We start from the raw sequence: 27,786 nt of genomic DNA, 5'->3' as shown, positions 1-27,786 counted from the left end.
CCGCCTCCTCCCCGGGGCAGCTCCCCCGCCCAGCGGATGCCGCTCGGCGCTGGCCGCCCCTGGTGCCGGATCCCCCCACGTCCCCCCACCACAGGCAGTGTTTGCTTTCCCCGATTCTCTCCAGCTGATTCACAGCTTCCTGAAGGCATCATGCCTAGACTTGGATATACTATTCAACTGCATCCTCATTTGTTACATGAAGAATGAAGTAAGTACTAGCTGCCGTTCTCAAATTCTGTATGTCATTATGTGCTAAAATAGTATTTATTTGCAGTAACATCTCACTATTAATTCATTACTTAAATTCTGGTACTCTGTAGCTCTCACTCTCACATCCTATTTCAGTAAATTGCTAGTAACCTATTATTTCAGAGCTTATATTAATACATTTGCTTTCTTTTTTGAAGTGCAATACTTTTCACTTTATGTAATTTCATATTATTTAGAGTGTATTTAAAATATGTCAAAATATTTTTTCTCCTCATTTTTGTCTCCCCAAGTGACTAAAATCTTTCCCAGAATAATATCACAAATCTTGTATACATACTTTCATTACCAAAACTGATGAAAATATTGAATCAGACCAAGTTTGAGCCTGGAATGCCCCTTGAAATACCATTTCACTTTAACAGGGAACTGCTAATGATTAGACGCATTATCAAAAAATTTAATTATTCATTAACAAGACAAGGTGCTAGCATTTAGGTCAACAAGCTTCCTTAGTATTCCTTTAAAATTGAACTGTGTCAAAAATCTTAGCAAAGTCAAATTATATACTATCTACCCTGTTAGCAGCAAGTAAGCTTTCTTGGCAAAGATGGAAGCTGAATCAAGTTATATTCTCTGTTTAATCATTCACTTAGTTTAGCATTATTTTTGGCCTTACTTTTCCTACACTTGAAGATGAGACCATCATTCAGAAGTCCTCTAGGCTTCTTGAACGGCTTCTCAGAAATAACTTTCAACATTGCAGAGACTGATTCAGTTCTTTATGCTTTGCTTGGTTGGTTTGGGTTTTTTTTGTTTGTTTTTTTGGGGTTGTTTATTTGTTTGGTTTTGGTGGTTTTGTTTTGTTTCATTTTCCCAAAAAAAATAACTTTGGGGCAAATTTCATCTTTCCCTGCAGAATTTAACACACTTTCTAAGGACTTTAACTCAATTTTTTTGTGTGCTATTATTATCTTGTTAAAATGAATAATAATATCTTCATTGTTAAACTAGATTGTTTTAGTGGAAGAAAAAGAGTGTGCTCTATTCCTCAATCCATTACACTATCTATTATTCACTCCCTTTCCTGAGCAATAACAGGCCTTTACTCTCCCTTTTTCCTAAGACTGATGACAAACTTTAGATTTTGTAGTTGTCCCCTTTTCTAATTAATTTTAGTTTCTCAGTTTGTTTTCAACTGAACAGGAGATAAAAATTTCTACTGTCCAAGTTTTCCAGCAGGTTTGATACACTAAACTCTGCCAGATGAAGCCACTGGCCTCTACAGCATTGTCAGCTCTAAGAATTACATACAATATACTGGTACTTCATGGCTTTAATGCTATTGTGTGCTTTATTACCTCTGTTCTAAAGGCACCATCTGCTTTTCTAGAAAGGAAAATGTTACAGTTTGCTGATATTAAGCAGCAGAACCTAGCAAATTGCCTATAGTGATGCTGTTGCCTGATTTGTGTTTGCTTTGGCTCATGCATACTGGAACACACACATATAGTCTGTACAGCTGATCTACAGCCCAGAGAAGCTGAATCAGAGGATTACATGTGCCCAAGTAAGTCCTACTGGAACAGGATGTGAGTCTGCACAGAACTGTCTTGACACATACAGCTTAATTGAGTAGTCATGTAATAGTATTACAAGTCTGCCCTGTTTGGTTCCTTCCTTTTCTTTGTGTTCACAAGTCTTGGTTGTATAACGTTTGGAATAGCTGTAAACTTGCTGTGTGCAATCCACAAATTTTTATAGTTTTGTGATAGTTTTTGAGCCGTAAAAAAACTAGCTGATTTTTGAGCCTTACAAAAGTATCCAAGGACATAAACATAAATCCAGCTGGTCAAGCAGCTGTGTGGACCATTATGATAATGGCTAGTTAGACCCAAAACTGTAAAATGAGGAGAAAAAAGTTTTACCAGATCACATGGAAAAGAATCTGCCTTTTCGCCAGGATAATCTCTTTCAATTCACATATGCGAAAACCATCACAGCATCATTCAGTAGCCACAAACACAGTTATGGCACTACTGACCTAAGTTACACAAAAGCTTTTTCCTACTTGGCAGAGTTTCTCTAAGAGGCCTAAAATATGGATACAGTCTGAAGAGTGCAGGTAGGCTTCCAACAAAAAACCGCACACGCAGACGTCCACTGACCCATGCATCCAACCTATTACAAGATTATGATCAACTGTTCTACTAATTTGCAGAACAGATTAGTTCTGCCTTCAGGCAGAAGGATGAAAAAATTATCATACAGGAAATGTGACTCAGGCTGGCTATTTTAAAAACCTTTCTGAAAAAAGTGATCAACTCTGGGACACTGCAGTTGCCCCGGCCCTCCACGCCACCCCCACTTGAAGCTAAATATTGGTATCTTGTACATTCTGATGCAGTTCAGTAAACTAGATAGTCTTTTCCTGCCTCATCCTCTTGAGTAATCCCTCGCAATTCTAGGAACTCTTTGACAAACTCAATTTATTCACTACAGTGTCGTGCGCTGCTGGCCTGCCTCCCGGCGTCTGTGGCCGGCGGGCTCGCACACGGACTGACAGGACGCCGTTACCGGGCACCGCGGGCTCGTACGGAAAACAGGGAAAACGGCCTGTCACAACCGGCGAGGGAGCGCGGGTGTTATGCAGACGAGGCAAGTTCTCAGGAACGAACAAGCGCACTAGCATTGCATTTATGACGCACTCGAATTCCGAGCTGCGCGGAGGGCGCGGCTCTCCCGGCAATCCCAGCCGCCGCGCTGGCGCCACCCGCCGCTGCTCCTACGGCACGCGGCCGTCGTGGCACAACTCCGGCTCTGAGTGTCCGGGGGCGGTGCTGCCCGGCGGGCCCGCCCTCTTCCGCCCTTACTTGCGCAGCTTCCCTGGGGCGCCATTCCCTCAACTGCGCATCCTCCTCTCGGCTTGGACGCTGAGGCTGACGGGGGACGCTCTGTTCTGGCTCGCTTGTGAGTAACAGTTACCGCCACCAGTGAGCGAGCGCAGTGCGCGGAAGACCCGCCTGCGGCGGGGGGGAATTGTTGTGGTGACGTCGGGGGCGGGGGACGCGGGCGCCCCATTGGCTCAGGCTGGGCCGAGCGCCTGGCGCGGAACGGGTGGGGAGCGGCCCCGGTCCGGGCGGGCCATGGCCAGCACCGGCAGCCCCCTGGTGAGTCCGGGCGCGGGGGGCGGCCCGCGGGCCAGGCGGGCCATGGCCAGCACCGGCAGCCCCCTGGTGAGTCTGCCCGGGGCCGCGGCCCGCGGGGTGCTGGGGGAATAAGTAGGCCCAGGCGCCGGGGCCAGCCCGTGAGAGGTGGCCGCCCGTGCCCAGTGCTCTGCCGGCGGCGGGGTCGCGGTGGGCTTTCGCGAACGGCCCCGCCTCCTACGCCCGCTCGAACAGGGCGGGTGAACGGGCGCTGCCGTCGGTGGGGCCAGTCTCGTCGCTGCTGCTCGCGGTCCTTCTTCCGCCCCCCTTTCCTGGCTCGCCGCAGGCCTCGCGGGAGGGCCCCGTTCTCCCCCCAGCGTAGCCCGTTCGCGGGAGGAGGTGAGGCCGATGGTGAAGGGGCCTCACCGCGGCCTCTCGCCGACCTCCGTTTTCGGTTCCGGGTACGGGGCGTTGGCATGGCTATGCCAGGCCGTCTGCCGCTGGCCGAACAGGCGTTGTTGCCCTGTGGGAGCTACCTGTCACTCTGTAATCGATTTCTTTTGTAGTAGGAAGAAACGCGTCAGGAAGATCGTGAGGGTCACAGTAGGACGCCGTTTCAAACGCAGTTGTTTACGTTAGTTTGACAGCGTAAATCTCGTTTCGTGTGTACTGACATATCTCGAAGATGGACTCGTAGTTGGTATACAGACGTGGTAATGGTAAATCTTCTTCTGTGTTGTAAGTTATACAGTTTAGTTAGTGTAGACATTCTCTCGTGAAAAGAAAAATAATCACCAGCTTTCACTCGTGTTGGCAAAACTGCCTGGCAGTGATATGTTCCTTATCCTCGTGTGCATGCTGCTGTGCTTTTGAGTCTTGTGCTCTGTCAGTTGCAGGCTGCCAAGCTTCACTCTGCGGCACTTAAAACCTTTTCATCAACTGGAATTGACTAAGGAGGGTTTTCTGTGGAGACTGGCACAGCCATGTTGATTCTTGACATCTTGTTTCAGTGTGCTCTCTTCTCCATGCTCAGTGATTTTTTTCATCAGGGTGTTACACAGAATCATATTTATTGACCGAAGATGAGAAGTACTATGTGGAATAGCCCTACAGAGCACATGGAATGCTACATCAAGGTCTATGAAATAAATCAACTTTTGATTATTAAAGGGATTAGTTTTGCTAGTTGATACAGCTCTATAAAGCTGCTTCTTAGCATCAGAGATGACTTCTGTTTACTTGGACTCTTAAACAGAGAGTAGGCTTCCCTTTGTGCTTCTGCTCTTGTTTATTGTCCATCTTTCTCAGAGTTTTTTTTCCAAAATACTTGCATTTCCCTTCCTTTTCTGTATACAGTTTAGGTCCCTGCCCATAAGAAAAGCATGCAGAGAGGGGAAAAATTAGGAATGCAACTGACAACCAATTTTGTGAAAATCAAGGTATTTTGTCAGGGTAATTTTTTTTTAATTCCTTCTCTTCCATTCTATTTAATATTTTCCTGGTCAGGTGAGTGTACTGACAGGCAGTACCAGATAGAGGTGGCCTGATTCAACTAACCTTTTTGTAATTCAGATGATACCAAATATGGGAAATCCAGTATTTCTGAGACTGAGCAAATTACTGCTAATGTTTATGTGATGGAGTTAATGACATAATGAGTTCTGTGATTATTGAATTGTAAATGCATAAGATGGGACTGGGGAGGGGAGGTGTGAATAGAGCCCGGCTTTGAAAGGAATGTTCTCGCAATTTTCTGCCAAACCAGTTAATTTCTTTATTTTTGTACTCAGGGACAATTCCTAAAATCTTCCGTTATTTTCTGAAGATGTGGCATAAGGAGGGAGTTGTACTTCTAAGAAGGAAACTATTTTAGTGCAGCTTTAGTTGCAGATGCCGGTGTGGTCTTAGCTATTTGCTGTTAATGCTAATGTGAGTATATTGGGTCTCAAACCAAGAAGTGCCCTTCCTCTCAAAATGAGATGTCTGGAAGTATGGTAATTAACATCTTCATTTGCAGCAACATCTTTACTGGACTGTTTAGCTGCACTAGCAATTACTAGATTCTACCAGTGTTTCTGACCTGATAAAACCTATAGTGTAGTCATGGATCCAGCTGAACAAAATTGCTAGGTTGTTTTTTTTCCCCCAGTGGAACTAATATGAACTACACTTTTCGAAGAACTGGGCTCTTAGACCTTACATAGAGACAGTTTTGCATCTATGTTAAGGATTAGATTAGGCTATGTTAAGAGTTCTGTTTGTAATTATTTGTAGATGTAAAGCTTCCAGGTATGTATGTAGGGGAAACTCTTCAAGCTTATCTATTTAATATTCTCCTCTCTTGGGTTTTCATCATAAAATCACGACTAGTCTTTATCACTCATGCGTAGGCTTTTACCTGGGATAAGTTTTCAGTAAATCCCTTACCAAAGCAGGCTGCAGGAACAGACAATAGCAGAAGACACAGATGTTGAAAAGGTGCTCAAAGGTGGAAAAACCGGGAGTTTTAAGAGGAGCAGTTTTATACGCATTCATATTTCTAACATTAAAAGTGCTTAGAGCTAGGTGAAAGGACATGATCCACAGAACAATCTGAGTATAACAGTGATGGTCTACTAAACAATGATTCCACTGTGTGGGTAAGTTTTTTTTTTAAAACAAATTTTTCTTTGGGTTTTTGATCTATTACAGTGCCAGAAGTAAAGTCTGTTTCATTTAGCTCTTGAAACTCTACAAGTAGATTACTGTAGCTGGATGTGGTAAGATACCCTGCAGGCTTAGGCTCATTGCACTTGCCTAAAGCAGATCAGTTGGAAGGCAACATTGCTGGAAAAACTTGGAAAGGGACGACGACTACTGAAGTACTTGCTGGAATATTTGTACAGAAGGCATGAAACCAGGGGCACAATCATTTTGTTAGACTGAAAAATGTAGTAAACTGTCAAAGTAATAAAAATAAATTTGGTCTATGAAGATGTGAAATACTTTATTAATACCTATTTTTTAGCAGTAAACTTGTATTTTTTATATATATATTTGTCTAGAAAGGCTATACGGATTGCTGTAGAACTAGCACATTTATGCCATTCAGAAAATATGAAAGTGACCTTAATTTAGAAAACATCATGTTTGAAAGATAAAATCCAAGTTCCTCATATCAGAGCTTTCCAAAGAATACGTACGATGCCAAGGAATTATTGTTTCTGGTTTTTCAAATGGAAAAAACTTTCTTTGCAAGTGACCAAGTTAGATTGTGTATGTATAATAAAGAAGGAAATGGGGGAGAAGCAGATTTTCTTCCCTTCCCACTTCCCTTTCTGACATCTTATTTGCAGGTAAGCTTGTGGAAACTTACTACAGTCTAAAGCGTCTGAAAGGACTGGATACACAATGCGCAAAGCTAGCTATTTGGTCTAGAACCTTATTTTTCACGCCATATGAATTCTACTCAAAATTGCTGTAGGAAGTAAGTTGTTTGCTGTGTGAGTAAATATTGAACCCGAGAGTTGCTTTCTGCTTTAAAAGACAAGCTGTAAATACTTCACCTAGAAATATTTTACAATTCTTTATGGTGAAAAATTGCAAGGATTAACTTGCTTAGTGCATTCTTCTGAAAAGAAAATACTGAATTCAACGTTTGGTTCTTTAGTAATCCTGCAGGAATTTACAGTTCTTGACTGTGCCATGAATCCGCTGTACATACACTCCATCTATATACTGCCACTTCGGTGTGTCTGCTTCTCTGTTCTTTACCCCAAGCTGTTCTCTTTGCCTCCTAGAGCTGCTAGCAAGGAGCCTGGCATAGGAAGTCCTTTTGTGTTTGCTAGCCTGAGCCCCCATCTATGCTGCGCAGCACCTGATTATCAGTGTGCCTTGTGAGGTAGCTGGTGGTGTAGCCTGGGATCCAGACTATTGCAATCACAGATGGCTTTTGTTTTCTTGTGAGCTAGCCTAGATCTGTTTGTGTTAAATGAATTCTCAATTACTTGTTTACAATATAGCTATATATGGGCCATAGGCTGATTTTAGGTTCTTGGAGATTTGTGTGGTTTCCTGTTTCTGATTTGTTTTGAAGCACTAGGCAGTGGAAGGATGCCTTAAATAGTCTGCCTCTGAAGATGCGTGGAACTTAAGTGCTTTGCTTAGCAGTAGAGGAGGTTAGAGAGTAACTGCCTGAAATGCAGGTTCTTATAAATCCTTTCATTAGCTTTAGTCCCTACCTGATTTTGGAATTAGAATCCTGGAAATCAGTGGCAGAAATACCACTACGTAAGGTGGTCGACTTTATAGAAAGGCATTTGCATAAACTGAAATTTTGGATCAGCATTGCTTGGTATGTGAAAAATTAATTTCTCTAGAAACGAAATCAGTCTTGTGGATAAAATACCTTTATTCCCTAAAGGTTAAAACAGTCTAAGAATGTTGAGGTGTTCTCTGTGCTTCCAAAGCATTGAGCTTCTTGGCTATATTTTTGCTGATATAATATGAAGCTGATATCCTCATTACTCATTTATGGATGGACTGTGTTATGGATTTACTGGACAAAGGAAGAAATGTCAGTAGACAAACAGTACTTCTGTTTCCCACTACTGCAGAGGGACCAGCCATTTTAGGTAAAATAGTATGTTTGAACAGGGGAAAGCTTGAAAGCTTCAAGCTTTCCCCTTCCATTAATTTGTACAGTCTTTAATCTTGAAATGTATTATCAGGACATGATTTTTAAAGACCTTTTGTTGTCTTTTAAATTATGGTTATTTCTATCAAGATATTTTGTTAAGAGATTTTTTGGGAGTAACGGTTTTATGCAATTCTTCAATGAGTGCTTACCTTTCAGCATTAGGTTTCAAATGACACTGGGCATGAAGGTGAGCATAGTTGTTTTGCTGGGTTAGAGCATAGACTTCTTTAATCAATTAGCATAGCTGTTTGTTTGGACAACAACAACAAAAAACCCCTCCTTTTACGAAGCCAAATGCTTTTGAAATTTACATGGTTAATTCATAAAAATGATCTTTAAACCGTTTTTTCATGTGGCAACTTCTGAGATGAAAAACTTCACCCTAGATGCATGTATGACTTCAGATTCTCTTGCAAAACGAATTTGTGTTAAAACAGTTTTTGTAGTTGAACTATGAGATTTTAGTATGTTCATTTAAATGTAGTAGTTGATAATCATTTATGAACCTTGATCAAAGTATTGATTTTGACAAATTGTTTGGCTTCAGACTTTTACTGACTGTGAGGGTCAGTTTGTTCACGATATGTGGTGTTAAAGGGGCAGTTTGTTGGCTTATGAGCTAAATTTTAAGTTCTCTACAGTAATCTTTTGCATACCATTTGACGATGAGGTTTGAAAGAGTGCTGATGCAGCTCTACGCAACATAAACGCAAACTCCTGCTACACAAGATCACAAGATCAATGTTTGATGTTAATGCTTTTTAAATATCTACAAATAACTAATACTTGGAGTAGGGTTTCTTTGCTGCAGTTTGAAGAAAATGGCTTACTATTGTCTTCAAAGAACTCTGTAGAAAAGAGCATCCTGTTGTTTTGGGAAAATATTTTTGCAACCTAGTGTATTTTTTTAATAAATGCTTTTCTTTTATTTTTCTTTTTTTTTTTGCTCTTAGAAATCATGGTGAACTTCTGTCAAGCTGAAAGTGTGAACAGAATACATATCTTTTAATACCTCCCAATTACTATGATGTTTTAGTATGGTTGTATGTGTTTTAGTGTCAAAGTTAACCTGTTAAGTGGGTGAACAGTTAAATAGCTGTGTGATGCATTCAGAAGTACTTCTGAGGCTTGGCTTACTGTAAGTTTTGTCCCGTTCATTGCATGCTTGATTTTATGTTACAGTCAAAAGGCAGTCTGATAGTAGCTAGTGACCTTTTTTAATTAATGTTTTTTCTCTTTAGGCAAGTATTTTAATTACTTAAAGGTAATAATAATGTTGGCAAATAGATGTATTGTTAAATTCTTGAAATTATCTGACAAACTTCTAAGCTATTCTAAGTGTGTATGAAGAGAAACTGGCATGCAATGGAGTTTGATTAATCAGTATATTGTTTCTCTCTATACGGATACATGTACAATTGGTTAATAGAAAGAGGATGCTGTTGATCACTTAACAGAAAGTCTGACAATCCATTTTTAGGCAGACATCCAGAGCATAAATAGACATGAGCATATAAGGTCTGAGAATTGATGTTTACTGCAGTTTATGAAAGCACTCCATCTATTATTGTCTTCATTCAGGGCGTTCCACTCTGGTGCAGCAACGGACAGAATTTATGAAAGGAAAATGAGTGTTAAATATTGATAGGGATCACACAATAATCATTACACTTCCTGCAAACAGCTCCTGTATGGGATTGGTATTTATTGTTGCAAACTGTACTGTGCTTTCTGCACTGAAAGGTGAGGCCTTTAGTTGGATTTTTGTTACTGTGAGTCAGGGTTTGTGTCTTCAGTTTCTTGTACCCGAACTACACTGCTTTTGCCTGCATTCTCATTTTAGTAGCAGTTTGAGGACATGTATTCAGGCACATCTGAGTATCTGACCTGATCAGTTGCTTTTTTCTTTTGGAACACGCTGGAACTCCCAGGGTGTGTTACACTATAACCTTTGAAGTGGAGACTCTCACAGCTAGGTATTGGGGAACATAGAGAAGGTTAACATTTTAATTGTGGGATATGATGGGGGAGGAGGCCAGTGGAAAAGCTGTGTGTAATATCTGTTAATTACCCCTTCTGATGCTCTTTTTCAGATACGAGATGTGTGTCACATGCAGTTGGTGCATCTTTGTCAACCCTCTGAAACACCAGTGTTCCATGAAAAGAATTTATTAACTATAACTGCTTATCTTTTAATTTTTTCATTTTAAAACCCCAGGTTTTCAATGTTTAAATTGTAAGCAATACAAAAGAAATTTCAGTTTCAGAACTTTTGGCTTATATGACAATGTCAAAACAGTTGACAAAACAGCTCAGGCCAAACCTGTCTAACTTAAACTGCCTTTAGCAGAATCTTGGGTTGTGCCAGTCTTCTAGCTTATAGCCTCATTAGCATTATTTATAATCAACACAAATGTACTGGTTGAGGTTTAGAGGTCATGTTGCTTTGTGTAAAAAATACTTCCTGTTACCACGGTCTGCTTCCAAAAAAATTGGCCGTAGAAGTAGTTAGATAGAAGAGCTTTTGTGATCATGTTTGCCCTGTGTCTTAAAGCAGCTTGAGATTCAGTAATAAGTCAGCAGTCAGACTCAGTGTTATCAGACAGCTGAGAGGTCAGGACCCTGTTCATAGTGATTTTCTTTGTAATAGATCTTGCTAGTAGAAATTCAGCAATAGCAAAGATATTCTCAGTCATCTTCAGGGTTCAACATCCTGTCAGTCAGTGCAGAAGTAAAGGATACTGGAAGTTGTGGAAGCCCAGTCTCGAAAAGTACTTTTTGCTGCTGTCAGTGTTGATAGAATGGTCTCAGTAAAGTAGTGTTGCAGGTTTTGTGGTGGGAAAAAGCTAGTGGAGATGCAGTTGTTGTGGCTGTACTTGCTTTAGAGAAGTGTGGTATGTGTTTGATGCATATAAATACATTAACAGTTATAGTGATAGTGCAGTTGTCAAAATGCTGAATTGCAAAGGGAAAAAGTATGAGTTCTTTTAGGCGGTGGGGAGGAAAGGAAAAACATAGTGCTATCTAGTGGGCTTTTTGCATTGATTCCAGTTGACTTAAAGTTTATTTCTACTCTTCACAGACAAGTGGGGAAAAGAACAGTATTAGAACTTATTTCACATATAAATAAAAGGAATCCTGTTTCTAGTGATTTAGTGAAAATTACTTGATGAAGATTTCGAAATGACTGTTGATCTATAATGCCATGAGCTCTCAGGAGGTTTGTTATTTTTTTTCCATGAAAGGCTTTCAAACTCAGAGTATGTTGCACTAAGAATGAAACAATTTCTATGTGAAAGTAAATGAAAAGGAGAACCCTTAAGGGTTTGGGAAAGAAGTAGTGTTAGAGAGTACTTTTTAAAGAGATAGAATTACTAGGTCAGTGGTAATCAGTGTGGTCATGATGATCCATGACATGCAGTAGGTAAGTCTGTAGTTACTATGTGAGGATCTGTCACTGGCTTGCCAGCTGAGAAATATTGATAATTACTAGAAGGAGAGCATCCTCAAGCTTCTGAGAATTGCAGATGCAGTTTAGAATATTCTAAAATTCTGCTGTGATTGACTTCATCTCTCACTAAAAAATCGTCTGCATCTGGCAGAAGAAGGATCTTAAGTCTGATTTTTACAAAAGAGTGATGGTACAGAGTTAGATCAGATAAGCTGACCTGTATTCTATCTCTGGCGTATTTAAAAATATATGTGTAGAGACATTTATGGTTTCTGCGGACATGTTTTTTGGAGCCTTTCAAAATAAAACTGAGAAGGTAAATAATGCAGGGCAAAATGCTAAAGAAGAATATATGGTATGTGGAAAGGTGAGTGCAGGAATTACCTTTTTCTATAATGTTGAGGTGCAACATAACAGACCTAGTTGCATAGTTCTGTCATTTCTTAGGTAACTGATCCTTTTAAATCTACTGCATGTTCCTCTGTCCTCCTTGTTCCTAATCTTGACTTTCCTTTGAGAAAGTTGGGACTAATTGATGTTACACCCTGGCTGAAAATAACCTTCTCTTCCTACAAAGTCCTTTTACTTCTGTCTCTTCCCTTAGGATTTTTCTATACTGGATATTCATTGTGACTTAGTTTCAGCTACTGTGTAATGAAATACACTGCATCCAGCACCTTTCCCCCTCTTTCTCCCAGTGCTCTCTGCTTTGTGGTGGATTTTTTTCTTGCTTGTTTGCTTTTTTGAGGTGCTTTTGCTAGCTGCATAATCTGATCAGACCCCCTCCCTGCAGTGCTACTGCTTTATTAACCAGTAAAACCTCATTTGTGACTGGAGCCAGTTCATCATTTAGATCCCTGGTGTGGAAAAAGCAGGATCCCCACTGCAACAGATCCCGATATTTAGTCTGTGTGTATGTGTGTTTTATTTACTGTATTTCCATTAATGGGATGTTTTTTATCCTGGCATCACTTCAGTTGCTGAGCAGTCATGCTTGTGTCAGTCTTGCTGCAGTCTTGATGGGAAAGGGTGCAATCTGTTTTTAATTCTAGCTAGCATGTATCTTTAGGCACACTGCTGTTTGAGTAGCTGTCTGAAGGAGAGGTGATTCATCTGGGATATGAAAATGCTGGGGACAATAGTTAGTCTGCAGAAGGTACCAGCTAAAATATATGTATATGAAGTATAAAAGGAACTGTGACTGACAGCACATATACTTTAATGTGTATATGCTGTTTTCGTAGTAATAGTGTCAATTTTAGCAGTAAATAAAGGTAGCTTTTCCCTACTGCACAGACCACAACCATGTGAGGAATCGCTTTTTTGGGAGCTAGGTTCTTTAAGACTATGTGCATGATTAAGTGCCAGTCCAATTCCTTTCTAAGGTGGCTTCTGACAAAAATGCAGAAAATTGTTTCAAATTGAAATTCATGAGGTAAAAAAATTCTTTTTGTCAGAAGTAATTTTAAATTTGGTAACATGATGTATGTTATGGACTATCTCACATGGTTGTACATTATGTCTGTTTTGAGATTAGGTGATTTTCATTAAGTCATAGTTTCATTCTGCTGGATCTATGTTAGAATACTGAGATTAAAAAATAATGTTCAGCCATGGTGTTAACTTTCTTAAATATTTCCTCTGGGGTTTTTTTTGTTGTTGTTGTTGTTGTTGTTTTTGTTGTTGTTGTTTGGTTTGGGTTTTTTGTCAGCAGTAGTTTAGCAGAGCTCTCCTATTTGTTTGTATTTTCTGGCCAGTTTGAAGTAAAACATCAGATGCAGTCCCTGACAGACTAATTGAGGTGTATTACCAAAAGGGGCAGAAAGCAACTTGACATGGTTCCTTGGTCTTACTTAGGGAAAATGGATAAAAAGGTACCAAATGACGATTTGCTTTGCGTATTACATTAATCAGGAGTGTGTCTCCTTGTACTTGCTGTTTTCTGGGCTGTATCTGTTCTTTTTGTTTTGCAATTGGGTTGTTTTTATGTGGCCATATGTACAATTTAAATAGTGCATGCAATCTCCCTTGTTTTAAAAGGCCATGAACCAGAGCATTCTTCAAAAAAAGTTTTAGGCGTTGCCGGTTATTAAACACTCTAGCTTATGTGCCTTTTTTATGTTATCCTTTTCTTCTTGTCCTTCCCCAATGTGTATTTAAGAGAAATACTACCAGAGAAAGTGAAATTCCAAGTAAAAAATTAAGAATGTGTCCTTTGCCTCCATTAAAGTTTTCATGTGTTCATCTAGAGTTCATTCTAACTTGGATCTCTGAACTAATATTACTGGTAAATACAGGTGTTCGTTGTATAACTAGAAATTTAAGGTCATGTTATTTGTAGGAGAAGATACCATGAAATTTGGTGTTAGGAGCATTTTTTTGGGTTTAAGAAAAGCATTCTTGAATTAAAGTGTTCAGACGTTTGACCTATGGCTATATGACAGCGTGACCTAAATAGAGGTATTTATCAAACTGAAGCTGCCGTTTCCAAAATAAATACTAATGTTCCCTCCTAAAGAGATTTTTAATGATGACCCGTTCAAAGAAGAATTTACACAATTCTTGTATGGAAATAAAGTGCAGTTGTGCATGGTAGTTATGTCAGGTATGGGAATAATAGTTTCATTTCTTTTCATCATTTTCAGTATGATGCTGTTCCAATCCAGTCAAGTGTGGTGTTATGCTCCTGTTCATCCCCATCAATGGTGAGAAACCAAGCAGATTCCAGCACTCCATCTGTCATTTCCACTTGTGGCAGCAGACAGGGATCTAACATGGAGGGCACAGCACCTGAATCAAGATCTAATTCAAACTCCTTGCAGCAACATACAGGACAGCAGCCTCCACAGCCTCGAAAGAAACGACCTGATGACTTCAAATTTGGGAAAATTCTGGGTGAAGGATCTTTTTCAACGGTAACTTTACTTTTTATAAGAAGTGCCAGATATCTTAGATAAACTTGAAAGTTTGTTGTATAAGACTGATGAGATTGAAATGTGGAGGGAGCAGCTTGAAGAGTAAATGAATTGAATATAGTGGATTTAAGCTTGCCTATTAAGTGTCACCCTAAATATGGGTGGTGATGGGGTTTTTTTTAAGCTCCTTTTAAATTGATCAAAAGTTCCGTTGTATCCTAATGACTTGATGCTTGGATGTTCAGTCAACATTGCTTTCTAGTGTAAGTGTGATAGCCATAATAGGTTATGTGAAAAGTTTGATAGAAAGGATTGGAACTGGTCTAGGAGCTAATGGTAAGAACTGTGCAATGTCCTGTCTATGTCAGGAGGTACTGCCAGATGCTTTCGAAAGAAAGAACAGTGATACTTCTCCAATATTCTTTCTCAGCCTCTAGTGTCATGGTCCTTGAGGACTTAGTGAGTCACAGTCAGTATATTTGTGCTCAGTAGCCTTAAATGGTTTGTTTCTTACATCCACAGCATTGCACAAAAATGAATTACTTAAGTGTTACCTTAATGAATCCATGAAGCAATTAATACTTTAATCTGATGGTTCAGTATTTTCCCAGTTGTAAGAATAATATTTCTGTATCTTTTTCATATATTTTTTGTATACAATTTTTGGTTGTAGGTCTCTAAATGTTGAGGTTTTCTGGTTCTTCCAGTACAGCCTACTGTGGTGTTTAGGGTGCAGGCCTCTAGTGCTCATCAAGAGTAATTTGCACTCAAACACATAGTTTGCATAACTTGCAGGTTTCCCTGAAGAATCCAAGAGAGTTGTTGTGGCTTGGGTATACCAGAACACTTTGCTTCAGTAATACACTTTTCCTTCCTGCTTTTGGTCTCTGAAAGTTAATGCCGTGTTCCATGTAGGTAGAGGAGTTCATAGGGCTTAGCCCAGGCTTTGAATAAACACAACCCTCTGATGTATCAACTTCAGAGCATTTGATCTGTGGGGCATGTACCTTTATGTTGTTACCAAAACATCTTGTTAAAAAGCATATGATTTGTTCTTATTAAACATGGTTGTAGACTCAGAGGTCTGATGTACTGTGCAAGATCCTCACCAATGTTGTAAATAAAAAGTGTTTATCTCAAAAAGCAGGGGCCTTCATATTGCCATATATCCAATGACATCTTCAGATTAAAAAAATAGTTTATTCAAGGTCATAATGAACATATTTCATTTTCTTGGACTTCTGTTAAGCTACCACAAACTCTCACCTAGTGCCAGTGCTGCATTTTAAATTCAACAGAGATGCACATGATTTGGCTTCAGGGTTTTTCTTCAGAGCACTCTCCAGTTTTGTGGGACCTTCTTCTGCAGCTGCAACTTCTTGGACCCATGCTTGGTATAAACAAACACAGAAATGCAGGGCCTTCTACTTGTTGTTCAGCTCTTTTAAACTAATGAGAATCTACTTGCTTTGTAGACGGCTTCATGCTACTTTCAGAATATCTGTTATGTGGTGGAAGAATTAAAATTCTCATGATTGAGGTGGCATGTTGTGTTGCTCTCCTCCTTCTATATAGCGGGTACATGTATATTCCACCTTGGTTTTGTCTCCACCGATAAATGAGGCATTTCTTAAAAACAGGAGCTCTAAGGAATTATGATTGTCTGACCAAAACCAGTTCTTAAATGCAGATTTAATCTCTAGCTGCCTGAAGTATTTGTTCAAGTTTAGAGTGGGGCTTGGTCATGATGTATGCCAGGTATGTTGGCAGTTATTTCTGCACTGTAGCCTCAGAGGGTTCTCTGCTCTACCTATCTCCCCTTCCTTCAATTTGGGATGTTTAACTACATTTCTTGCCTTGCTGTTGTCTGAATTTACAACTTACACGTTTATATGTTCTATGCTTTTGTTTTTCTGCTAGTTTTATGTCTTTTTTTTAAGCTATCCAGCTAACCTCTAATTTCTTACTATTTACATTCCTTACTGATATTACTTCCTCCCATAGGGTGGATAAGATTCAAGCCCCCTGATAATAGAGACATTGTATTAATATGTACCTCTGAGTTCTTTGTTTCTTTTTCCCTTTTTTTTTTTTTTTTTTTTTTGGTGGTTGTCTGCTGGAGTTTTCTGGATTATTAGTTGGGAGGAAGTTAAGATATAAGGTATGCTCAGGTTTGTTTGGTGAGGAAGGAACTTGAGGGTACCAAGGTACTCCTGCTATCAGGTAAGTGCCTAGTCGTGGGTACTTAGAACACAGCTGTTCAATATCCATGTAAGTATGTGAGCAATACCTGTGAAATACAATGGTAAAAAATTGGATACAGTGCAGGACTGGAAGAGAGTCAGTCCATAGCTTAATTTGCCAAGATACATTTTCATCTGTGTCAGCTGATGCCTTCTGTCATCTGAGTATGGTCCCCATGTATATGGGGTTTTATTTAATAGCTGCCTTTTAAAGTGACCTGCTTTCAGAAGCTTTCGTGGTAGATATGGTTGATGAAACCTAGCTACAAAAATTAGAAAAGTTAATAGCATTCTCATTTGACTGCACATCTTATCTAGTGTTATATGTGTACACAGAAGGATCTCAAAAATTCCTTATGCAGAGATGCAGATTGTAACAGACTGGTTGATTCTAATGGAAATTTTCATTGATCAAATACTGTAAACTTCAGTGTGTTTGTAGGAGATGAACTCTTAAAAAAAATTGAGGGTGCCTGTTACTACTGAACTGCGGTCAAGTTCCTAGTACTAAACAGGGCAGCTGCATGCACTTCTTTCATCTGAAAAATATGCCTTGTTTATATTTCCTAAATACCTAACATTTTGCATCAGGTGTATGTAGTAATATTTTGGAGTACCCTGTTATAACTGATTTTGCAAGGGATTAGAATATAATGAGAAGTGGATTAGAAGCAAGCCTGGTGCAGTGATTAAAAGAAAATAGTATGAAGTTGAGATTTTAGCAAGGTGTTGAAATGGATATAAACTTACAATGAGAAAAACAGAAAGCTGTAGTCATCTGTTGTTACAAGGTTATTGCTTGCATTCATGCAAGAGGACTTTTCAGATTTTCTCTAAAGTTGCCTTTTATAAAGTTCTTTCTTAAAAACGAGCCTTGTGTTCCTCCAAAAGCTTTTCTCTTTAAAAATGTAAACCTGCTTGCCTGAAATTTCATCCCTTGCTTCTACTAATTGGAAATCTTCTGTTCCTTTTATTTAAATCTTTTTCTTAACAAATTGTAAATAATTTAAAGTTCTGTCTCAGTTTTTACTTTTGCTCACTCAGATAAAATTTATCTTTCAATCTTTGCCATCTATGTTAGGCAAAGTACTGTGACAATTATTTTTATGAATATTCCTCAGCGTACTTGTTGCTTTTTGTTCCTCCCTTTAAGAAGATTTCGCAGTTTACTTTGACTTACATTACCATCTTCAGAATTCTTCTGGAAAAAAGTAAATCGGTATTCACACTCTCATACGTTTAAGTCTTTTGGCAAATCAGGCATTGGTCTGCTGAACTGAATTTCTGCAGAAGTCTTGCTGAAGCATAATATGAACGCATGCTGAAATATTTTGCTGTGTTCTAAATACCTACTGGAAGATCAATATTAGTGTATGTGTTTAGTGGCCAGTTACAATATATTTTCTTTCCTCTGGCAACAGGTTGTCTTGGCTCGCGAATTGGCAAGTTCTAGAGAATATGCCAGTAAGTACTGACTCCTTTAACATGAACTTTTTGAAAATACAGTATCAATGTAGTCCAGTTACAAAACACCCATTGAAGAAACAGAATTAGTGGTTTCATGTTAATTATATATAACCAAAAAACTCCAAAACAGGGTGGGATTCATTTAATTGTACCTCTTGCATTTTTACTCTCTCTTTTTTCATTAAGTTAAAATTCTAGAAAAACGTCATATCATAAAAGAAAACAAGGTACCATATGTGACACGAGAGAGAGATGTAATGTCCCGTCTGGATCACCCTTTTTTTGTGAAACTCTACTTCACCTTTCAGGATGATGAAAAGCTATGTATCCTTTGTATATTAAAACTTGCTGTAATACTTTCTTAAGAGCAACAATGCCCAGTTGTGGTTCCTTTGAAACATGGTCTAACAGAAATGATGACTTTAACTTGAGGTATTTAAAATATCGTAATGTATGTGATGCAATTTTTATAGTCATGCTTTTAACAGTAATTAAGCAGATCGAACGAGTGGGTCCTCTCAAAGAGAAGAGTAGGTGTCTTGTGGGACAGGGGGGAGCAGTCAAACAAATTGTCTATGTGGTAAATGTTGAAGGGTCCAAGTTTAAAATAATTTAAAAATTCTAAATCGGGGGGCATGTATTAGAAGTGTTTTATTCCTGATGTGTATATATATGTGTGTGTGTGTGTATATATCTGTAGTAAAACACCATAATTCCTGCATTTAAAATAGGGCTAGCCAGCTATATTTCCTACTAGTTTCATTTCTACAATTAGAGCTATTATTAAAACTTTTCTTATGTAAAGGTGAAGGTGCTTATACAATAATCTGAATCCTCTGTTTGGGCTACCGTTTCCCAAGCTCTCTCTGGGTCAGTAGGTAGTTTTCTGGTTTTCCCAGAGGCTGCTAATAGTGCTGGCAAGCACTACTGTACTATATCATACAGTATGAGCTCACAGGGCCTCTTTTGCAGTGTAAACACTTGCTCTGGTGCTTTCCAGGTGATGGGACAATTTTTAACTTTGATCAGTTATTACTGTAAATAATTCTCTTTGAGGGCAATTATGTATGTAATTTAAATTAATTAATCACGCCACTCTCTGGAAAAACTACAGAGTTAACCCTTTATGTAGTTTTTGCTATGCTAAGAAATTTGGACCCATGTCCTAGGTTGTTAACATAGTTAAGAAATTATTTTGGGTTGCTACTTGTAAAGCTTCAAATTAACAAACTTCTTCCCTGTTGTTCATGTTATTTTTAGTAGTATTCTTGTCATTGGAATAAGATGTGGGGATTTTTGTTTTAGATTGGCTTAGAAATAAACCTTAACTGAGTTACGTTCAGATTTTGGGCTTAGCTATGCCAAAAACGGAGAGCTGCTAAAGTATATACGCAAAATTGGCTCGTTTGATGAGACCTGTACAAGATTTTATACTGCCGAAATTGTATCAGCCCTGGAGTATTTGCATGGGAAAGGAATAATTCACAGGTAATACAAAGTTGAGACAGACATGCAGTTGACCATGCACAAGGTGGTTTTTTTTTTCTAGAAGTGTTCTTTGTGAAGGTAAAAGCAAATGTGGATTTTGTGGAAAGCTAAAGAGCACAAATTGCATTTGATCAGCACTAGTACAGTTAACATCAGTAACTAAACACAGCAAACTTGAGGAGGAGAGCCAATTGCTGTTATACCAACTGTTGGAGCAGGAAAAAGTAAGACAACCTTCTGGCCTAGAATTAACATTACCCAAAGCTTGTCTTTCAAGCTTCATCGGTTGGCCTAAAAACCAGAAACTGACTTTTGGTTTAACTACACTTTTTTTCCTGTGTCGTTATGTAGCAAAAGTTAACTAGAATTCTTTTTGTGTGTGACTTAATGTGTACTGTGTAATCAAGTAAAGTTAATCTATATTAGTTTTCACTGAGTGAACAATTTCCACAAAGCTGCACAATAATTAGGTAAGTGGTGAAATTAGCAGAATTTTGAGTAGTACTTTTGAAGTTGTTTTTGATGTGGTATGTTGTTTGAATAATCATGTTTTGTCATTCATGTTTATTAAATAAAACTTTAAGTGCTAGACATCAGAACTGCAGAACTTCTTTTTGGGTAGGAAATCTGTTCTGTCTGTAGGTCACCAAGCTGTTGTCATGGGACACCAGATGCTAGTTGGCAAAAAGCTGACTGATTATAATTCTGATAGCATTATTTCTTTCAAGTTATTAAAAACCCTTTTTTTCCTTTTAAATACAAGTTTTTGTGAAATAATTTGAAATAAAATCTAAGGGGGATAGATGTGGAGAGTACTGAAAGCACAAGGTTTTCTACAGGGGGAGGGGGGAAGTTCAAGAACTCCTAGTTTCACTTTGATTTTACAGTCCATGTGTTTAGGCTGAGAGAATGCTTATAAAATGAATGTAGCATGATTCTCAGTGTTACTAAGCCTATATTGGAAGCCTTACATTGTAGAAGAGCTGCTTTATACTTGTCTTTATATGAAGGACCCTACAAGGAGCTCAAAAGAAAACAGTGAAATTCTGCAGTTAGAGAACTTCATATGAAGTTTATGAGGCCACAGCCGTAGCAGTGCCTGAAAGCTCTTGGGATTTCCTGCTGCCTGAAGAAATAGGACATGAGATAGAACCACTTCAAGAAGTCAGGCTACCCTGGAAAATTTATTACAGATACCTCTCTGTGTATCTGGATATATAGCTATAGATCCATAATACTGTATTAATGTGGGTATATGATATATTATATAAACAGTATATATGTGTGTACAGAGTACAATATATCTGCATACATATGTATCTTAAAAAAGCCCTACACAGAACTGTTTGTTTACAAACAGTTTGTGCTAGTTTCCAGACTTTAAACTGTACAACTCTTGCTTTTCCATAGTAGGGGGCTTTACTCTGAAGAAAATAATGCTGCACAGTGATTGACAGAAACAGCTTTCAGTTTTTACTGGTTTTTTCTTATTAGTCAAACAAAACAACTCCCATGCTCCTAGATTTCTTTATGAGCATTCAAAGATACTGCTTATGAGGGAAGTATGTAATTTCTTTTTGGATCAGCTAAGGAAACTTGGTGCAAAGGAATATCATATCAGTGCAACAGAATGCTCTTAAGTTGTTTCTAATGCACCTCTTAACATCTAACTCTGTATTGCTTTCTGTCGTGTTTGTGATACTGTGAAGTCTGGTTTTATTCAGAATCAGAGGCAGTGTCTATGCAAATGGTAGGCATGCATTTGAAATTACAGATTATGCATGGAGGTGATCTATGGTTCTTACCCAGTCAGGACATTTAGCTAGGGCTGGGTTTGCCAGTGTTTGACCAACTGCAGTTTTGCAATGAGGAAAGAGACCTAGAAGCTCTCAATGCCATATCAATCTATCAGATTTAATTTTTTAATTTAAATTAAGGCTTTGGAGTGAAGGGGCTTGGGTTTTTGTGTGTGTCTTTGTGAGGTGGGGTTTTTGTTGGGATTTGTTTGGGTTTTTTGTTTGTCCTTTTTTTTTTTTTTTTAAATTTTTGAGCATGTGACATGCACAGTAGCGTAGTTTTGAGATAATTATTTACTCGATGTTTTAAAAAAAAAGTTAAGTAATGGATTTACCAAAATCTGTTAGTCTGCAGGTTGACAGCTACAAGTTAGAGAAGTTGTTGTAACAATGTTTATAGAGTGTCTGCACTCATTTGTTATAGCATTATGTACCTAAGTCACTAGACTTAGGTCAGTTTTGTAACTTTGTGTGCTGTTTGAATATAAAAATCTGTCTTTTCCAGGGACCTTAAGCCAGAGAACATCTTGTTAAATGAAGATATGCACATTCAAATAACAGACTTTGGAACAGCGAAAGTATTATCTGCAGATAGCAGACAAGGTTTGCCATTATTCATTATGTGACGCCAGTAATTATAGCAAGTGATCCTTTGAAAATGTATTTATGTTGTATTTACCAAATTGTAACCTTCAAATATCATTACCTTACCTAAATCACTAAAATATCTTGAAACAGTTTTGACTGTCGCTACTTAGATTATGTCAGAGGAGGTAATATTTGGTGTAGTGGTATACCAGCTAGATTACCAAATATAGTGGGCAGTTTAACTACTTCAGATTACTTAGTTTTCATTTGCAAGACAAGAATACAAACAAATAGGTACTGTGGCTAACCTGATACAGTAAGTTTTACTCTGCTTATATGTTTAACTCCAGTGGCTGTCAGAATTGCATAAATGTGAAGGTTCTAGAATTAATGTGTCTTTAGTTGTTACTAATAGACTGTAAATAGATGCTGCAAACAATGCTTGAAAAAAGCAGTAGGCCGAACTGAATTCAATAGACTTTTTTTTTTCTTGACTGTAGCAAGCTTGTGTTGGTAGATTTTATAACTAAGTAATACCTAAATGCCTACCTTCTTGAACCAGATAGGTACCACTGACATTGATTTGTTTCTTCCAAGCAGGTTTTGAGGACAGGTAGAGAAATTAAATTCTCATGGGTTCTTTGTAGCATTATGTAACTTGCAATGGATTGCCTTTTGGGTTTTTTTTTTAACTGAGTGGGGACAAGGGAGGAAGGGGAATATTGGCTTATCCATGAGTATGTGCTTGCTTATTTCTTTCTATTTCCCTAACAGCGCGGGCAAACTCATTTGTAGGGACAGCACAGTATGTTTCTCCAGAACTGCTGACAGAGAAATCTGCCTGTAAGAGGTGAGGACTCCAAATTCCAGAACTTTACTGACTCTGTCAGGAAGCTGTTGAATGGGGAGGAATGGATAAATCAAGCAAGCAAGCAAGCTCAGTATTTTAAAGAAACAAGATGCTTGAGTATAAAGGTTTTTTAAGAGAGTTTGAAAATTTTTTTCTTATCAAGTATTGTTTCTTGTCTGAGGGCTGGTTTCCTCCATTTATCTACTTTTTGGAGTTCTACAAACAGGTTTAGGTGTTGCTGGAAAAGGAGATGTGTAAGGTGAAGTTGGACTTCTTACCCATAAATAGATCAGAAAAACTTTTGTCTGTTATCCAAATAATATAATTATTTTAATTCCATTTTGTATAAGATTGCTCAAATATGGTATTTCCTGCTGTAGTAACAATGGATTGTCACGTGCTGTTCAGTTAGGGAGAAGGCTGCAGCTTTCTTTGACTTGTATTTAGATCAACTTGCAGTTACCTTTCCAAAACTGTCTTTGGGATTTGCAACATTTTAAAGCTTGTCTCTGTGCCTGGTATGAGTGATGCCCTTAAGAAATTTCTTAACTTGTTAAAATTGTTTGTTGATGGTAACCTACTGAATGTGTATATCTATTTTATTGCAATGATGGAAGAGTAAGCTAGTAGCTGACAAATCACAGGTACAAAAGATAGTTTATATGAATAGGTATGGTAATTTGTGCTAGCATTTTTTGAAGTCAGAGAAATACCATCAGACTTTTCACATCTTCTTTCATCAGTGAAGAGTTTTTGACTGTTTTGGCTAATGGAAAGACTTACTCAGAATATCTTCTCCTTTTAGAAGTTGCATAATGCTTCATCTGTACAGGAAACTCTTACATTGAGTAGTTTTAAGTCTTTGTTAGTATTTTAGTCTTCTGTGAGGGCTTTGAAGCTTTAATCAAATCTATGGATAGGTTGCCTCAAGGTAAAATAAGTTAAAAGTGCACTTTCAGGCCAACACACTAAAACTTTGCCCACCACACTAAAATTTAACTTTCCCTCACATACCATTATAGCCTGTCTTTTTGTTTGTGTCTTAAGAAAAGCTTTAAGTGAAAAAGGTAAAAAGCTGAATTGTAATTTTTTTAATCAGATATTTAGAGGAAAGTATTTTAATTCTGAAAGGGCATATATTGAATTAAATTGGGTGCATCTTTGAATCGTCATGTAGATAATCAGTATTCTTTTCAGAGTCATTACATACCCGTTATTCTGACTGAGAATTCAGCTGTCTTCCTCTTGTGCTTGGAGTCAGTTTTTGTGGGACTGTTACTCTACAGTTCTTTCTTGAAAGTTGTGTTGCTAGCCTACTCTTCTGTCAAGGGCTGAAGTGAAAATAGTATGGAAATTATGCAAAGCAGGTTTGTCCGCTGGGTTCACACTATGTTCTAAGTAGCAGAAGGTTAAGAATTTTTCTTTTTAAATTACATTGTAAAGACTCCTTTTACAAAAAGTTGCTATGTTTCTTCCTCTTTGTTTTGAAGCTCTGACCTCTGGGCTCTGGGATGCATAATATATCAACTTGTAGCTGGATTGCCTCCATTTAGAGCTGGGTAAGAGATTTGAGCTAATTATTTACTTGTGGATCATAAATATATTGTCTCTGATTTGATTTTTACCTTACTACCATTTCTGAAGTATTTTCATGATACAGAGTTGGTGTTAATGTCATGCCTGCTTTTATTTGTCCTTTTTGATGTCATGAAATTGCTTAGCTATAGAGATCCTGAGAGAGAGGTTCCTTAAGCTATCCTAGAATTTCGCATGTTAATTTTGCCATGTAACTATATTTTTATAAGGCATATCCTCAGCTCTCTCTGTTGAGTCATTTGAGCTTTTCTTGTTACTGCTCAAGTATCTGGTGCTTACAGGGTTATAGTACTCCTTCACCCTAGGAAGATTTATGGGAAAGTAACTTAACTTGTAGGTTTCTTGTTTAGTATTTGTCTGGGTTATTCAGGTTAAGGTGAAAGAACCATGGAGAGCTAATAACAAGAGTTAATATTTTTCTCTTCTGCAGAAATGAATATCTTATATTCCAGAAGATAATAAAGTTGGAATATGACTTCCCAGAAAAATTTTTTCCCAAGGCAAAGGACCTCGTGGAAAAGCTATTGGTAAATCTTGTGCTTTTCTTTTTGAATGTAGTAAGGCTTGTGTTGGTAGATTTTGTAACTGACCAAGTGCCTAAATGCTTAACTTCTTGAAACAAAAGATATCCCTGAACTTGATTTGTCATTAAATGGTGTGATGACATTGGAAACATTCAGCTTACGTAGTTCTCTTTCCTGAAAGTTTTTGTGCGCTCTTGCAAATCTTATAATAGGAACATCTGTGAGCATTGTTGACTGTATAGGGGAGTGTCTTGAAAGTCAACATCTGTTATTAAACAGCACTTCAATTTTTTTTTTTTTTAAATCTGAATTCTAAAGTGTGGACAAGGACTGTCTTTCTATGAAATGGAAGCAAACAATTCTAGATACTGTGCATTACAAACAGAAATCAAGATTCAAATACTTAGGCTTACATAGTTCTCAAATTAATTGGGTTTGCATTGTATAATGGATCGTTTAGTTGAAAACAGCGTTCTGTACATCACAGGCAGATATATGCATTTCAGTATAAATCCAGTTGCTTTGCATTTTAGCATGCAGTTATCTTGCACTTAACATGTCTCAATAGTATCAGCCTAAGAATTACTGTGCCTGTGAAGGTTTGACAAGTAGGAAGAAAAAGTAGTTCTGTTCCATCAGTGAGATCATAGCCACTCAAGTGAATATGCAGAGAACATTTTAGGTGTTATAAGCTTTTTAAAGTTCAATAGCCTATCATATTAGCAGGGGATAAGGAGGAAGCACTTACCTTTGTGGATGATGATGAATACAACCTGAAAGGCCTAGCAGTGTGTTCCTGTGTCCAAGGCCAGCTCTATGGCCAAGCCGGTGTCTCCTGAATGGTGAAGTCCAGGTTGTATTAACCTGGTTGTATCCCAAGAACTGTGTCACTTTAAGGTGCTTGAGAGGTTGATGTTTGACACCAACTATAGTTTCCACAGCTTCTTGCATCGCTAGAATGTGATGGTGGACTAAACTTAAATGAGGTGTGCTTCATCAGGCCTCCTCTGTATGTTTGCTTCAGTCTTTATGAAGAAGCAAAGCCAGAAAATTGTGTGGACCTAAAGAAGTGCTCCTGTCCTTAGATCTGTGAGCTGATCTAATACAAAATCTTGTTGACAAGACATACTGATAAATTTATTATTAACAACCTCCTTATATTATAGATATGTATGCTTAAGGCAGTGGGACAAGCTGGTTTTTTACATTTTCATTATTTTGTGCAGGTTAACTTAATTTTAATTTGCTTAGGTTCTAGATGCTACCAACAGATTAGGTTGTGAAGAAATGGGAGGATATGGACCTCTTAAGGCTCACCCCTTCTTCGAGTCCATTGTGTGGGAGAACCTACATCTTCAGACACCCCCTAAACTTACAGCATATTTACCTGCTATGTCAGAGGATGATGAAGATTGTTATGGAAATGTACGTTTGTCTACTACTATATTCAGCTCTGATGCTGCCTGAGACTTACTTCCATTATAGCATAATTACTGATTATTGATAGAAATAATATAAATATTTTTACTGAAACTACTGATTAGTTATATTTTGATGAAGACTTTAATTATTAAGAGTCTAATAAAAATTGCTGGTTATGTTTTTACTTAAATCAGCATTTGTTTTCCGATAAAGCGAGTGTTTTGAAAAAACAAGGCTGGCTTGCTTTTGATCAGTCATACTTTTTTGCATAAATGCCTGCTGATCTATAGGGAATAGGCTGGGGTTTTGCCCAAAAGCAAAATAAACAAAAGCATGCTTAAATTAAAAGCCACAGTTTGGTGCAAAATAAGCTTTTTAATAAAAGACATTTAATTACTTCATTTTGTTTCCTCCTTTAGTATGACAATCTCCTGAGTCAGTTCGGTTGCATGCAAGTTTCTAGTTCTGCCTCTTCCCATTCACTGTCTGCTGCAGAGACAAGTACACCACAGACATCAGGAGGAAATATTGAACAGTATATTCATGATCTTGACAACAATTCCTTTGAGCTGGATTTACAATTTTCTGAAGATGAAAAGAGGTTACTTCTGGCAAAACAAGCTGGTGGAAATCCTTGGTAGGATCTTTGAATGTAGCTAACTAGCTTGCACAGCAATAAAGAATCCTGAAAAATAAGTGATTTTGATTCAAATTAATATTTGTCAATCTTAGTATTTTCAAGTAAACAATTAGCAACTAGATTTTTCTTGGCTTCTATTTTTAAAGCAGTAGCAGCAAAACCCTAATATTATATTTCTAAAATTTGCAAGGTCTAGAAGATGATGTGGAGTGTGTTTATAAGATAGGCAGAATGACGCTATCCAGTGCTGAGGAGTCTTCGCTCTACAGTCCTAGAACTAGAAAAGGTTCCTCCTTTTTTACAGATGCCATAAGTTGTTGGAATTTTTTGCATGATAATATTCTGTGGATATCTAACCAAAATACCTCCAGATTATGTAACAGCATTTCTTTTCACTCTTTAGAGAAGTCTCTCATGTGTGAATTTTTGTTGTTGTTGTTTGTTTGGGGTGAGGGGGGTTGGGGGGGTTGATGTGTTTAGGTGGGGGTTTTTTTGGTTGGTGGGTTTGTTTGGGTTTTTTGTTGTTTATTTTTTTGCTGGTTTGTTTGGTCTTGTTAATTTTTTTTTTGGTTGGTTGGGGGGTTTTTTTGTTTGGTTGGGTTTTTTTGTTTGGTTTTGGTTGGTTGGTTTTTTTTACCCCCTGTCAAATTTTAGAAAAAAACTCTCTGGTCTGGGCTGAGGAAGAGTCCAAAACTCATGTACTAAAGTTGTTCAGGACTCTTGTGGAAAAGGACATGCAAGGGGTGACGTGAAAAACTGCTTGATAATAACAGCT

General features: G+C 38.1%; 1 protein-coding gene across 5 annotated transcripts in view; it reads left to right on the top strand.

Annotated features, from left to right (window-relative positions):
• The first annotated feature begins 3,094 nt into the window (after window positions 1–3,094).
• Window positions 3,095–27,786, top strand: part of PDPK1 (3-phosphoinositide dependent protein kinase 1) — a 31,636-nt gene continuing 6,944 nt past the window's right edge. Inside the window, exons 1-12 of one of the 5 annotated variants that reach the window (XM_048321152.1) lie at window positions 3,377–3,443; window positions 3,920–4,072; window positions 14,128–14,397; window positions 18,062–18,104; window positions 18,294–18,431; window positions 19,451–19,595; window positions 21,897–21,994; window positions 22,754–22,829; window positions 24,320–24,388; window positions 24,856–24,952; window positions 26,201–26,374; window positions 26,791–27,008. In XM_048321152.1, the coding sequence (XP_048177109.1) occupies window positions 4,070–4,072; window positions 14,128–14,397; window positions 18,062–18,104; window positions 18,294–18,431; window positions 19,451–19,595; window positions 21,897–21,994; window positions 22,754–22,829; window positions 24,320–24,388; window positions 24,856–24,952; window positions 26,201–26,374; window positions 26,791–27,008 (1,331 nt within the window). In that variant the 5' untranslated portion in view covers window positions 3,377–3,443; window positions 3,920–4,069. Of the gene's footprint in view, window positions 3,178–3,270; window positions 3,444–3,919; window positions 4,073–13,236; window positions 13,357–14,127; window positions 14,398–18,061; window positions 18,105–18,293; window positions 18,432–19,450; window positions 19,596–21,896; window positions 21,995–22,753; window positions 22,830–24,319; window positions 24,389–24,855; window positions 24,953–26,200; window positions 26,375–26,790; window positions 27,009–27,786 lie in introns of those variants that run through there. The other 4 variants (XM_048321153.1, XM_048321151.1, XM_048321149.1 and 1 more) reach the window with 4 other exon arrangements.

This window comes from Corvus hawaiiensis, chromosome 16 (genome assembly GCF_020740725.1).
Source record: "Corvus hawaiiensis isolate bCorHaw1 chromosome 16, bCorHaw1.pri.cur, whole genome shotgun sequence".
NCBI classification, from domain to species: domain Eukaryota; kingdom Metazoa; phylum Chordata; class Aves; order Passeriformes; family Corvidae; genus Corvus; species Corvus hawaiiensis.
The sequence above is the reverse complement of the archived record's forward strand: the minus strand, read 5'-3'. Positions and strand labels throughout refer to the sequence as shown.